General features: G+C 37.9%; 1 protein-coding gene across 4 annotated transcripts in view; it reads right to left on the minus strand.

The window, feature by feature from the left end:
- Window positions 1-950: 950 nt before the first annotated feature.
- SSBP2 (single stranded DNA binding protein 2) overlaps window positions 951-13909 on the minus strand; it is a 323509-nt gene continuing 310550 nt past the window's right edge. For all 4 annotated transcript variants that reach the window (XM_047861083.1, XM_047861074.1, XM_047861088.1 and 1 more), the window contains 2 exons: window positions 8577-8675; window positions 951-1570 (listed from right to left, as the gene is read on the minus strand). In XM_047861083.1, coding sequence (XP_047717039.1) covers window positions 1541-1570; window positions 8577-8675 — 129 coding nt within the window. In that variant the 3' untranslated portion in view covers window positions 951-1540. The remainder of the gene's footprint in view (window positions 1571-8576; window positions 8676-13909) is intronic.

Genomic DNA, 13909 nt, shown 5'->3' on the forward strand with positions numbered 1-13909 from the left:
CAGAAAGGATCGCCAACTTATCTTGTGGAGTCTAAAATTAAAGTCTTCACATTTTTCTATTATAATTTCGGTGTCTGTATGTAAGACTGAACACAAAACCCCCAAAAGATATGCAAAGCGCCACAGAACAATGTGCTTTAGCGTAAGGGAAGTGTTTTGTTTTTTTCTTTAATTTTTAACATTTATGCATTCTTTTCTGAACAGTTACACAATGCAGATTTAGCCTGCTGAAGTCAATGGCCAGATGAATATAGTTACTACAAATGATTTCCCTCTAAACAAAAGTCTTATATCCTGGGAACAGAGCAGGGGCTTTGCTGCTAGTGAGGTATTCACAGATGGGACTGTTACCAGTCAGTTCTGCGGCTAGTAAGCAAGTTACCCAGATAGAAAAGCAGCACTTCAGAGCCCCTTGGGTGCAGTAAAAACTCTTTTCCCCTTCTGCTGAAAGTCTCAGTTATTTGAATGTATATTCTTTGCAGTGTCTATGTGGAAATGTTCACAAGAAGTCTGAGTAAAAATCAGATACCATTTTCCATTAGCATGTTATTAAAAATTTAGCTCTACTATTCCTGGTGAGAAGTGACAATTTCAAGCAAATGGTTTTGTTATCACTTCTGGGCTCCATCATGTTAGACAGAAAATATATTTCTAAAAATATGACGACCCCTGTCATTTTATTGCTATGGTCTAAGCAGGTGGGGCTAATTAATGATTTTCTGTATCATCAAAGACAAATCAAGAATTCCATCTAAAGCAATTCTTGCAGAAATATATGGTGTTGGGCCCCAGTTGAAGTAGTTTCCCTAAATAAAAACTACAAAATACTTTTCACTAAAGGTAACTGAGAAATTGTTTGATCTGACAGAGGATGAGGACACACCTTCTTCTTCTTCTTCTTCTTCTTTTTTTTTTTTTTTTTGAGACAGTACACTTTGTGATTCACAGGGTAACTTGCATCAGACGCAATTTAATGAAAGCTCTCAAATAAGCAATTTTATTCCTATCCATGATTGCAGACATTTACAAAACCATAACATCTGAGTTCACCTTAAAAAATAACTTATATAAAGCAGTGATATACACAGCACAAAATAGTTCAGGGAGGGGCAGGAGCAACTTTTAATAATTAAAATGTAAACGTGAAAAAAAGGATGGAATAAAAGTCCCTACTTACTTCTACTTAAGATGTCATGTAATAATATTTTACAATGTCCTGTGGGTCAATGTATGTATGTGCATATGTCCGTATAACATACACATATACAATACATTCTCTGACCCACACATATACATACACAGATAATTATTTGCAGTTCAGTTTAGGGCAATTCTAATATGCCACTCTGTACAGTTGTTTGAATCACGTTTGGACCCGCTTTCTTCAAAAAATAGGGGAGAGAGCAGGAAATAAAAAGGTTGGTTTGGTGTGACTGAGATTCCTTTGTTTAACTGTACACTGTGATGAATAATTTTCTTCCGTAGTAGTTCTGTGAAGGGCTGACTCACTGTGGTTTTCATGAGGAGACTTGGTAATGGATCACACACTCATTGTCATGCTAGGGGAGTACTAGAAAGAAAAAAGAATCCATATTTTAACAACAATTCTTTTACAGACCACTAATGTTCTTCTTGGTAAACAGTAGTAACCATGGATTTTAATGTCTTGAAATCTTTTATGCTCAAGCCTTTAACATAAAAATAAGAAGCTATAAAAGAGTAAATTTATATAGAATTGACTAAGTCCTGAAATTTATAATATTTCCTCTGGAAAGCGACCAGTCTCCCTCTCTCTCTGCACTCAGATGGCTGATAACTACCCAGGCCCTCAGTCGTCTCCTTCTAGCCAGATTCATGTTTTGTGGGCATTTGTAACAATCTGGGTAAATCCAATCCATAATGACCTAAGTATGAGGGACAGCCTAACTACCTACTAACTATGTAAACTTAGTAACTATATTACCTGACCTCTTTGTGCTTCAGTTTCTTCATGGGTGAAATGGGTTTAATAATAGCATTTATCTTAAAGGAACTTGGGGAGTATTAAATCTAAAATCTTTAAAACCATGTATTTACTGAATATACAGAAAGTGTTCAGTAAATATTTAATTAATAGTGTAAGGGAAACAGAATAAAGCAAATCAAAAAACAACTCCCAGCTGGCCCTAGGACGTTCTCATCAAGTATTTAGAATACTTAAGAGTCTGATTTACATTTAAGGATGTAAGTGTCTTCCTCTAATCTGTGGTTCCAATTTCAGTCCACAATATTTTTAGGGTGGGAGCAGGGGGTACTGTTGTTACACATAACTTTTCAGTTTGATGAGGCTGACAATTGGTAAAAGGTGAGGCTTTCAGAAATTATTGAGAGAGGAACAGATGGCAATTATTGTGATAATTATGCCTATCTACACTTGTATTCTTGAGGAATGGACTGTGTGTGACAGAAAAGCTCCAGAGCAATACTGTCTGACAGAACTTTCTTCAACACTTTCTTCTGTGCTGTTCAACACAGAAGACACTAGCCACAGGTGGCCACTGAGCACATGAAATGGGATAGTTTGGCTGAGGAACTGTAATTTTAATATTAATTTATTTAAACTTAAATATTCCCATGTAGCTGGTGGGTTCCATCTTGGACAGCATAGTGCCAGACTGTCTGAGATGTGGGGAGGGCATCCACTCCCAAATGGCAATGATCTCCAGATGAACAGGGTTTCTAGATGAAAATGTAAATGTAAACCCTTAGATATTTTAAATGTTTTGTTAAAAAAATATTTGCTGAGGACCAGGCCAAAGGAGAATTCCTTTAAACATGTTAATAAGGATTGTGCCTCATGGAAAGAGGCAGGTGAAGTCAAGGACATTGGTTCCAGGCAGTAGGGCATTCCAAAGGAAAATAATGATCTTGGAAAGGGGAGTGTGAACTTTTAAAAAAGAGAGCAGGCCAAACCGAATGAAGTAAATTCTAGATGAGCTGAGGTACTGCAGGAACCAGAAATGAGGTGTAAGGTGTGTACTGAGAGAAGGATGGATTTTACAGGGAAAGCAGGATGCCCTGGGGAATGGCTCAGCTGGTAGAAGTCTGGACAGAAAGTCATTAGGGGTAAATCTAGGCTCAAGACAAAACCGTCATTGATCCTGAGAAAAGGTGGATGAGTGGGCTTGAAAACGGGTCACTGGATCATAGGGGGATGATTGTTAATCCTTTAAATGCAGGTCAAATCATGGAAAATCTACTTGATAATCACTTAATAGCCTCAAATTTCCTTTTAGGAAAGCTAAATTATATATGTCACTGACTCTAATGTTGGATTGTGAGTAGGGTGATAGAAAGGGGGAGACTTCCAAAGAGAAGGGGATGCAGTTTGACAGAAAAACCTCTTCGTCTTCACCCTTGATAGTGGCAGCAAAAAAGCACAGCAGAACAAAGCAATACCTAAATCCCAAAGCAACCAGACAAAACCTGATGAAATGGAGCCCACCTTGCCCCTGTGCCAGAGGGGGATATGCCTTCATTTCAACAGAAGATACCGTGCAAATCTCCCATTATAAATAATGACAGCAAGCTTCAGTGAACTATCCACAGCCTTTCACAAACAGAATTACATTTGCATATATGACCTTTAGGGGGAAGAATTAAAAAAGAAAATACATGGATACCAAGCTTTTACTAAATAGAAGAAATTAGAGAATATGGCAAAGTGGGCATGGGAAAGTGTAATCTATGCTTTCTATGGCTACTATTACAATAAAAGTGGTGATCCCATCAGTGCTGTTCAATAGAACTTTCTGTGATGATGGATACATTCTATTCTGTGTTTGTTGTTCAATGTAAGAGTCATTAGCCACATATGGCTACTGAACTCTTAAACTGTAGCTAGTGCAATTTAGGAGCTGAAAATTTTAAAATCAAAATTTTATTTTAATTAATTTAAATTTAAAAACCATAGCAAGATCATCAATCACTGTTTTAAGAAAAAGGATTTTATGGGTATATGGTGGCAATCATCTAAAAACAGTAAAAGATACTGAAGCATTTCAGAAAGCACTTCAAAAGAAGTTTCTGAAAAAAAAATTTCTAGATAAGTCATAATTAACTCTAGAAACTATCTCTTTTCATACACATTCTGAATGATCAGGATTAAAAAAAAATAAGGGCTAGATTCAGTCAGAAAAGATAGAAGCATCTGCTTCACGCAATACAACTCAGAAGAAGTCCCAAGCATTTAATATAATTTTTGAATAGTACCAGTAACTGTAAAGTGATGCTCTAAGTGTATTTGGTTTGGTAGATATGTATAGATGTGTGAGCGTCCATATGGGCAATGTGCTGTTTGCACTGCTGAGGTTGTAAACTGCTCATCTGCTACTGCTTTTATTGAAACTGCTTCATCCAAGTAAAATAAGGGAAATTACAAATTTCTAGGAAGACTCACAGAATGTGCAAGCAAAAAGGAATTCGGGTATTGATTACTATTCTTCAACATGTAAGAGAAGTGGCTTACGGTTTTCCTAAAGTAAAGGAAGAGTAGGTGTTAAATGGCGTCTCGTATCTAGAGACATAAAATATTCATGGTGTACTGTCCGGAGACGACACTACAATGTTTCTATTGTACTGCTGCATCAATATGGGATGATGTATTGTAATGTTTGTGCCAAAATGCTGTGATATGAGGTTGCCCTGCTTCCAAACTATTCTGTGAGTCTGGTTCTCCTTAATCAGATGATATAATGGCTCTTACAAAGTCATTAACTGGTTTAACAAAAACAAACAAACAAACAAAACCCTAAAGATATAATTTCAAATGTATACTAATTGATTTTACTTTTTTATGTAAAATATATTTTGAAATGGCATGCCTTGGTATAAACAAGCGAATTTGTGATTTTCCCCTTACTATACACAGGTCACAAAGCATGGAACCCACCAAACACCCATTCAGTCTTTGCACAGTGTGCATAAATTCCTGTTTACACACTTCGAGAACACTTCAGATCTTACATCATTTCTATTTTTAAGCATCTAGATATATTTTATTTTCTTAATGAGAGATAAAGAATAGTGCAGCGACTCTGACTTGAACTAAAGTGAAATAAATTCAGTGTTTATGTGACTGTATAAAAGAAAATTTGGATGTATATGATACCTTTATAACAGAAAATGACTAAGGGGAGTAAGGGTAATAGGAGACGACCTATCATCTTGTTTATAATTCCTAGTAGAGACCATGATTTTTAATATCACTTTTACTCAATTGATTACCGTTCATTGCCATGGAGTAAAATACTCTGCTAAATTAATTCAATAAATAAGACTAACTGCTTTCTTTACAGGAGAAGCATGAAAAACTACTTTCTGAAATAAGCCTTTTTGCATTCTAGATTTTCAAAAACAAACATTTTACAGAATTTGAACACTAGGGGGCGTGTTTGTTTCTTGAAATAATGGTCTTGTTTAGGATTCCAAAAAAAGGCTGAGTAGTAAAACATTTGATTCAGATTTCTATGAGTTGCATGTTGGCACTGCAAGGTTTCTGACTCTGGGTTGGGTATTTTGTTTCTATAAATATTAATTAAATGAAGTAGCATGTGTGAAGTGACTAGGATAGTGGCTGCTACATAAAAAGCACTCAGTAGATGTTCACTCTTTCCAGGCCTCCTTATGTGGTTTGACTTCAAGATAGGACTGACAAATCCTCAAAAGGCAGACTACTCCAAAGTATGTGCTTTTCAGAGTTATATACATTATAAAAACACTAGAACATACATGTCCATTCATTCAAAAATGATTTCTTTTTGAATTCTTTATATGGTTCTATTTTTCCTTGATTACGGGAAAGCTAACTTATTGGATACCTAGCCTATTTTTACTTTAATTTACTTTAATGCCTCAGATTTGTCTTTTGTCTTCCTTTCTCTCTGCTCCTCATTTCTTGAACTTTTAAAAAGGTCTAAACAAAAATGTGTGGTGATGTGATGCAGAAAGCCATGGATAACAATTGCATCATTCATAATACAGCAGAGTCCTCAACGGGCAGACAAAAGAGTGGAGCAGCTAGTGTGGACATGCTTACAAGGCTGCACTGTCTCTAGGTAGTGGTACAGTTCCTCAATCATCATCCAATTGTTTTTCCTTTGGGGGCTTTTCAAGTGGGGACAGGACAGAGGGAAGGAAGGGATGAGAGGGAGCTTTTGTTTTCTGCTAACTCTATACAGCAGTCTGGCATTTTACCTTCTTCTTGGCTTCTGGAATAGTAAGGCTGGGCCAGGAGTCAGGGATGGGAGGAGCCCAGCTCCAGATGCTCTCTTTCCTATGCACATACTTAGAAAAAGACTGACTGTTTTGCATGTGCATAGTCCAGTTAAGGTTAAAGGGTGAGGCTCTTATTTATTCCATGCAAAGAAGTTTTTCAGGTCCTGTGATATCTGATTCTTTGATCCCCATGGAGGAGACCTCTCTGATGCCAGCTCTAAAGTGGCACCTCTCTGCTGAATGTATAAAAAGGCAGCAGTCACCAAGGACTAATCTAGGAAAGAAGAGGGGAGAGGTCTGTTGTCCCTGTCCCCGAAACAACAGTCATGTGGGACCTTTTAAAAAAGTTTTCTTGGGGCGCCTGGGTGGCGCAGTCGGTTAAGCGTCCGACTTCAGCCAGGTCACGGTCTCGCGGTCCGTGAGTTCGAGCCCCGCGTCAGGCTCTGGGCTGATGGCTCAGAGCCTGGAGCCTGTTTCCGATTCTGTGTTTCCCTCTCTCTCTGCCCCTCCCCCGTTCATGCTCTGTCTCTCTCTGTCTCAAAAATAAATAAACGTGAGAAAAAAAAAATTAAAAAAAAAAAAGTTTTCTTCTCCAATCCCAAATTAATAATTTCCTTTATACTTAAAAAACAAACTGGCTTATATCTATTATAACACCTATTAATCTGACTTAGGGTTTAATTAGTTTTAAACATGTTCTTCCCATCAAATGGCATTCTTTGAGGTTAGTGATGTGTTATATTTATCTCAGAATACTTTGTCCTTAACCAAGCACGTTACATATTAGAGGCTCAAGAAATGTTGGACTAAACTAAGTATCACATACCTCACTGAATTATACCATTTTGTTGCTGAAAGAATTAGCAAGAAAGGAAATAAATGTTTCTAATTAGATAAAGCCAACATTAACTAATTAAAATGGTAGTCCATTTAATTTTTGTCCATAGTCTTGAAGCAAACTAGTGAAAACCAGTATCTAAAAAATGGTTCCTATAATCCTAAGCATTATGACAAGCTAGTCTTCTGATTTTTTTATATGAATTTTTGTGTACATTCTTTGTCCTCACTAATAATGTACAGATAAAGATCAGTATAAGATTTATACAGATAAAGATTAGTATAATTTTATTTCTAGTTTTAACAGAACTAAAGTCTAAAAACAGGGAAAGTCTTATCCCACGCAGAGGTGTTAGGTTGATAGGAAGAAGTAAAAGAACCCACAGAACACCCAATCTTAGGCTCAAAGCAGCTACTCCATGCAAAAGCATATTTGTTACTAGCCACAGTTTCAAATTCTAATAGTATCACCTCTAGTGAAGGTTGTGTTAGGGCAAAATGAGGGAAGTTTTCTCCTCTGATTTTAATGATGGAAATCCATATGTGTGGGCACTGATGCTATAAAGATGAAATTAGTTTGGATTTTGAAATCCTTTATGCTATATTCCAATTCAGAAGTTATTAGTAGAGAATGTACATCAGCATCACTGACAAAGCTTTTTCATTTTCAAGAATATCCAGTACCACTCCTAGAAATTCTGATTCACTAGGTCTAGGGAGAGTTCTGGGAAAATGTATTTTCTAAAAATTCTGTAGGTGTTTTTAGTGTGAAATATTAGGTTAAAAAAATCACTGTTTTATGTAATAACTCCTTGAGAAAAGATACCATATTGTCTTTTTGGTCTCTCCAGTGTGTAGCATATTGCTTTGGCCTGTTTTTAAGTGCTCAGTAATTGTTAAATGAGTGAATGAATTTTATTACTTCTCTTTTTGCTCCTGTCTGCTTCTATGGAGATATGGAATACTGCCTTTGCTTAACGCAGTAATCATATTCAAAAAATGACTCTGGTGTCCAGCTCAGGTTACAAGGAAATAACAGGCTAAATGACCACCAATACTGGCCTTCTCTTGAGTGATGTCTAGTGCATGAAGTAGATATCTTACAGAGGACATTCAGAGTCTAGATCTGAGAACAGACCTGGTTTTGCAGTGACTCAAGCCATTTTAGTAATGTGAAAACTTGTAAAAACTATCCAATATGCAACTTGTTTCCAGCATTGTTCCTTTATAGTGGATGTTCTCTACAAGAAAATTTGTTTTATACTTTTTGTTTTTGTAACTATGTGTACAGAATAGGAGCAAAAAAAGAACAAGTTTATTTTTTTAATTATTCCAAAGAAATTTCACTTAATTTTCTAACTTTTGAAATATCAACCTGCTGAGCTCTAGATAAATAATCATAATAATGGCTTTATGAATAATTCTAAAAGGAAAGCTTCAGAAATCAATTTTGGACATAATAATGTAGGCAAAGGAATACTTACACTCTCACTCTGAAAAGGATTTAAGAAATTTCCCCCCATTTCGCCATCATCCCTTGGAGTGCCCGGTTGATTACTCAGGCTCATATTATTGGGTGAATTCTGTAAACAAGATTTAGAAAACAAGGCATTGTTAAAGATTTTAATTTCCCTCTTGCATTGTAGTATTTCAAAAATGAAATCTACAGCAGCATCTCTAAGGACAAAGCAGACTTATAATTCTAATCTTAGACTTCTACTGTGCATCCTAGTTCATTCTTTACACCTTGACAAGTACTAATGCTTTCCCAAATGGAAATTAAAAAACAAACAAACAAACAAAACCCCAAAATAACCCACCACAACTTTCTTCTTCGTCTCAGAATCAATGTTTATTCAATTTCCCACCCTCAGCTTATAGAGTTCCTAGAACCATAGAGTTTAAAAAACATTCTCAGCAGGGGCATGATGAAGAGAGCCTACCCACTGATCAGGAACGATGGAACAGTAACTTGCCTTGGTGATTTTACTAAACAAACTTCAAAAGGTCACTGTTTGAGAATATTTACCCTTAATTCTACATGTGGCTTACGTAGTAACACTATTTCAACTATTTTTGTTTATAAGAACTGTAGGGAAAAAGGAAGATGGTTGACAAGTATAGTTAGGAACAAGAGAACTACCTGAGGACTTGTGAATCCAATGTGCACTTGTAGAGGAAAAGAAGGCCCAAAGTAAACTGCTTTAGAGTCTTTTCCTATCATTAGTTTGAGTAGATTTACTTTGAAATGCTCTTTTAAGATAAAATGGCTGATAGGAGCAATCTAATCAAACACTAATAAGTTAGCTGCATATTGCTTCATATTCTACTTAAATTTGCTAGTCTTGTTATTACTGTGCAATGTTAGCTGTGGGAGGTCATCTGCTACTCCATACCAACAGGAAATACAGAATGGCACTGCCATATAAAGCATGTTCACACAGCACTGCAACTGTGACTGAGGGACTCTTTCAAGGTCTAATTTATTGACTTGTAGAAACCAACTTCAAGGTTAAAATTTTTGATTTGTTATTTCAAATGGAAGACAGATTTTAGAGTTTTTCTAAGCCATTTCTATTTTATATTCTGTTTTTGAATAAGTTCTAGATTTTTAAAAGAAAATTGCTCTGAAGATTTTGACTTAACTAAAACAAAGTTATATCATAAAAATTAAAATTTCATGAATGAGTTATTTCCAGAAGAATATATGCTGTTTTGGAATATAGTTAAACTGTAAAGCAGAGACAGGTAGATGAACTGGTGGAAATACAGCTTATATCTTGTCCTGCTGTGCACCCTACAGGGAAGATCTGAGAACAAGGATCCTCTGAAGTCCATAGGAGCTCGATTTGCCAATGAACCCCAAGGGCTGGGGAACCACAGTTAATAGCATAAAGAGGATTCTTTTTTTTTTTTTTTGGATAAATTTTTCTCTGAATATGTTAGTTCCCCAAGTATACAGAAAAGTAACTACTTTCAAATGAACATAGATAACTTCATTTCCTGAAAAAAAATTTAAGTAAAATTTAAATAAGTGTATTATTATTTCATAGCTCATTAATTATTAAAATTATTAACTACATAATCAACTGTTCCTTGAAAACAGGAATGTTAATGCTGATTTGGTTCAAAAAGAAAACTAAATTTATACAAATTTTGTAAGCCTTAGCCAAAATCTATTTGGTGAAAGCAGATGCCTGTTAATTTATATATAATTAAGAAATTGGTAATCCCAGAATAAAAAATAATTCTCTATATAAGGGTATTTAAAGATGCACTTGCAAACTTCTTCATTCCTGTGTAACTAACATGTTTCCCGTGGTACCCGAGGTACCCTGAAATGAGCAGCACATCTCTGATGCAGTTAGGGTGCTCCCTGTTTCTTCCATACTGTCCCATGCATCACTTCTTGATTTACAATTTTGAAAGTTAGCTAACACCAAGTCTAATTCTTGCCTCAAAATGCTGATTTCAAAATATTTAAAATTTGAAAATGACACTGCATTATTATTTAAATATTTACACAACACCTCTCTTATTGTTTCTGTTTTCCATGCAATCTATTCATCGCATGGTGGCTCACCAGTATATGCTTTTTGGGTGTGGGAGGAAGATATATAAGAACATTGAGAGGACAATAGCAAGATGGCGGCTTAGGAGGACACTGGGCTCACTGCACGTCCTGCTGATCACTTAGATTCCATCTATACCTGCCTAAATAACCCAGAAAACCGCCAGAGGATTAGCAGAACGGAGTCGCCGGAGCCAAACACAGACGAGAGGCCCACGGAAGAGGGTAGGAAGGGCGGCGAGGCGGTGCGTGCTCCACGGACTGGCGGGAGGGAGCCGGGGCGGAGGGGCGGCTCGCCGGCCTAGCAGAGCCCCGAGTCTGGCTTGCAAAAGCGGAGGGGCCTGACAGACTGTGTTCCCACAACAAGCGCGACTTAGCGTCTGGGAGGTTATAAGTTAACAGCTCTGCTCGGAAAGCGGGAAGGCTGGAGGACAAAGGGAGGGAGAGCTGCTGAGCCCCCTGACAACAGAGCTCAGTTTGGTGGGGAACAAAGGCGCTCACCAGCGCCATCTCCCCCGCCCATCCCCCAGCCGAAATCCCAAAGGGAACCGGTTCCTGCCAGGGAACTTGCTCACTCCGCGCAAACACCCAACTCTGCGCTTCTGCAGAGCCAAACCTCCGGCAGTGGATCTGACTCCCTCCCGCTGCCACAGGGCCCCTCCTGAAGTGGATCACCTAAGGAGAAGCGATCTAAGCCTGCCTCTCCTGCCCCCGTGCACCTTGCCTACCCACCCCAGCTAATACGCCAGATCCCCAGCATCACAAGCCTGGCAGGGTGCAAGTAGCCCAGACGAGCCACGCCACCCCACAGTGAATCCTGCCCCTAGGACAGGGGAAGAGAAGGCACACACCAGTCTGACTGTGGCCCCAGCGGTGGGCTGGGGGCAGACATCAGGTTTGACTGCGGCCCCACCCACCAACTCTAGTTATACACCACAGCACAGGGGAAGTGCCCTGCAGGTCCTCACCATGCCAGGGACTATCCAAAATGACCAAGCGGAAGAACTCCCCTCAGAAGAATCTCCAGGAAATAACAACAGCTAATGAGCTGATCAAAAAGGATTTAAATAATATAACAGAAAGTGAATTTAGAATAATAGTCATAAAATTAATCGCTGGGCTTGAAAACAGTATACAGGACAGCAGAGAATCTCTTGCTACAGAGATCAAGGGACTAAGGAACAGTCACGAGGAGCTGAAGAACGCTTTAAACGAAATGCATAACAAAATGGAAACCACCACAGCTCGGCTTGAAGAGGCAGAGGAGAGAATAGGTGAACTAGAAGATAAAGTTATGGAAAAAGAGGAAGCTGAGAAAAAGAGAGATAAAAAAATCCAGGAGTATGAGGGGAAAATTAGAGAACTAAGTGATACACTAAAAAGAAATAATATACGCATAATTGGTATCCCAGAGGAGGAAGAGAGAGGGAAAAGTGCTGAAGGGGTACTTGAAGAAATAATAGCTGAGAACTTCCCTGAACTGGGGAAGGAAAAAGGCATTGAAATCCAAGAGGCACAGAGAACTCCCTTCAGAGTTCTTGAATCGATCTTCTGCACGACATATCATAGTGAAACTGGCAAAATACAAGGATAAAGAGAAAATTCTGAAAGCAGCAAGGGGTAAACGTGCCCTCACATATAAAGGGAGACCTATAAGACTCGTGACTGATCTCTCTTTTGAAACTTGGCAGGCCAGAAAGAATTGGCACGAGATTTTCAGGGTGCTAGACAGAAAAAATATGCAGCCGAGAATCCTTTATCCAGCAAGTCTGTCATTTAGAATAGAAGGAGAGATAAAGGTCTTCCCAAACAAACAAAAACTGAAGGAATTTGTCACCACTAAACCAGCCCTACAAGAGATCCTAAGGGGGACCCTGTGAGACAAAGTCCCAGAGACATCACTACAAGCATAAAACATACAGACATCACAATGACTCTAAACCCGTATCTTTCTATAATAACACTGAATGTAAATGGATTAAATGCGCCAACCAAAAGACATAGGGTATCAGAATGGATAAAAAAACAAGACCCATCTATTTGCTGTCTACAAGAGACTCATTTTAGACCTGAGGACACCTTTAGATTGAGAGTGAGGGGATGGAGAACTATTTATCATGCGACTGGAAGCCAAAAGAAAGCTGGAGTAGCCATACTTATATCAGACAAACTAGACTTTAAATTAAAGGCTGTAACAAGAGATGAAGAAGGACATTATATAATAGTTACAGGGTCTATCCAACAGGAAGAGCTAACAATTATAAACGTCTATGCGCCGAATACCGGAGCCCCCAAATATATAAAACAATTACTCATAAACATAAGCAACCTTATTGATAAGAATGTGGTAATTGCAGGGGACTTTAACACCCCACTTACAGAAATGGATAGATCATCTAGACACATGGTCAATAAAGAAACAAGGGCCCTGAATGAGACATTGGATCAGATGGACTTGACAGATATATTTAGAACTCAGCATCCCAAAGCAACAGAATATACTTTCTTCTTGAGTGCACATGGAACATTCTCCAAGATAGATCATATACTGGGTCACAAAACAGCCCTTCATAAGTTTACAAGAATTGAAATTATACCATGCTTACTTTCAGACCACAATGCTATGAAGCTTGAAATCAACCACAGAAAAAAGTCTGGAAAACCTCCAAAAGCATGGAGGTTAAAGAACACCCTACTAACGAATGAGTGGGTCAACCAGACAATTAGAGAAGAAATTAAAAAATATATGGAAACAAACGAAAATGAAAATACAACAATCCAAACGCTTTGGGACGCAGCAAAGGCAGTCCTGAGAGGAAAATACATTGCAATCCAGGCCTATCTCAAGAAACAAGAAAAATCCCAAATACAAAATCTAACAGCACACCTAAAGGAACTAGAAGCAGAACAGCAAAGGCAGCCTAAGCCCAGCAGAAGAAGAGAAATAATAAAGATCAGAGCAGAAATAAACAATATAGAAACTAAAAAAACTATAGAGCAGATCAACGAAACCAAGAGTTGGTTTTTTGAAAAAATAAACAAAATTGACAAACCTCTAGCCAGGCTTCTCAAAAAGAAAAGGGAGATGACCCAAATAGATAAAATCATGAATGAAAATGGAATTATTACAACCAATCCCTCAGAGATACAAACAATTATCAGGGAATACTATGAAAACTTATATGCCAACAAATTGGACAACCTGGAAGAAATGGACAAATTCCTGAACACCCACACTCTTCCCAA

The sequence above is a fragment of the Prionailurus viverrinus genome, chromosome A1 (genome assembly GCF_022837055.1).
Source record: "Prionailurus viverrinus isolate Anna chromosome A1, UM_Priviv_1.0, whole genome shotgun sequence".
Taxonomy (NCBI): domain Eukaryota; kingdom Metazoa; phylum Chordata; class Mammalia; order Carnivora; family Felidae; genus Prionailurus; species Prionailurus viverrinus.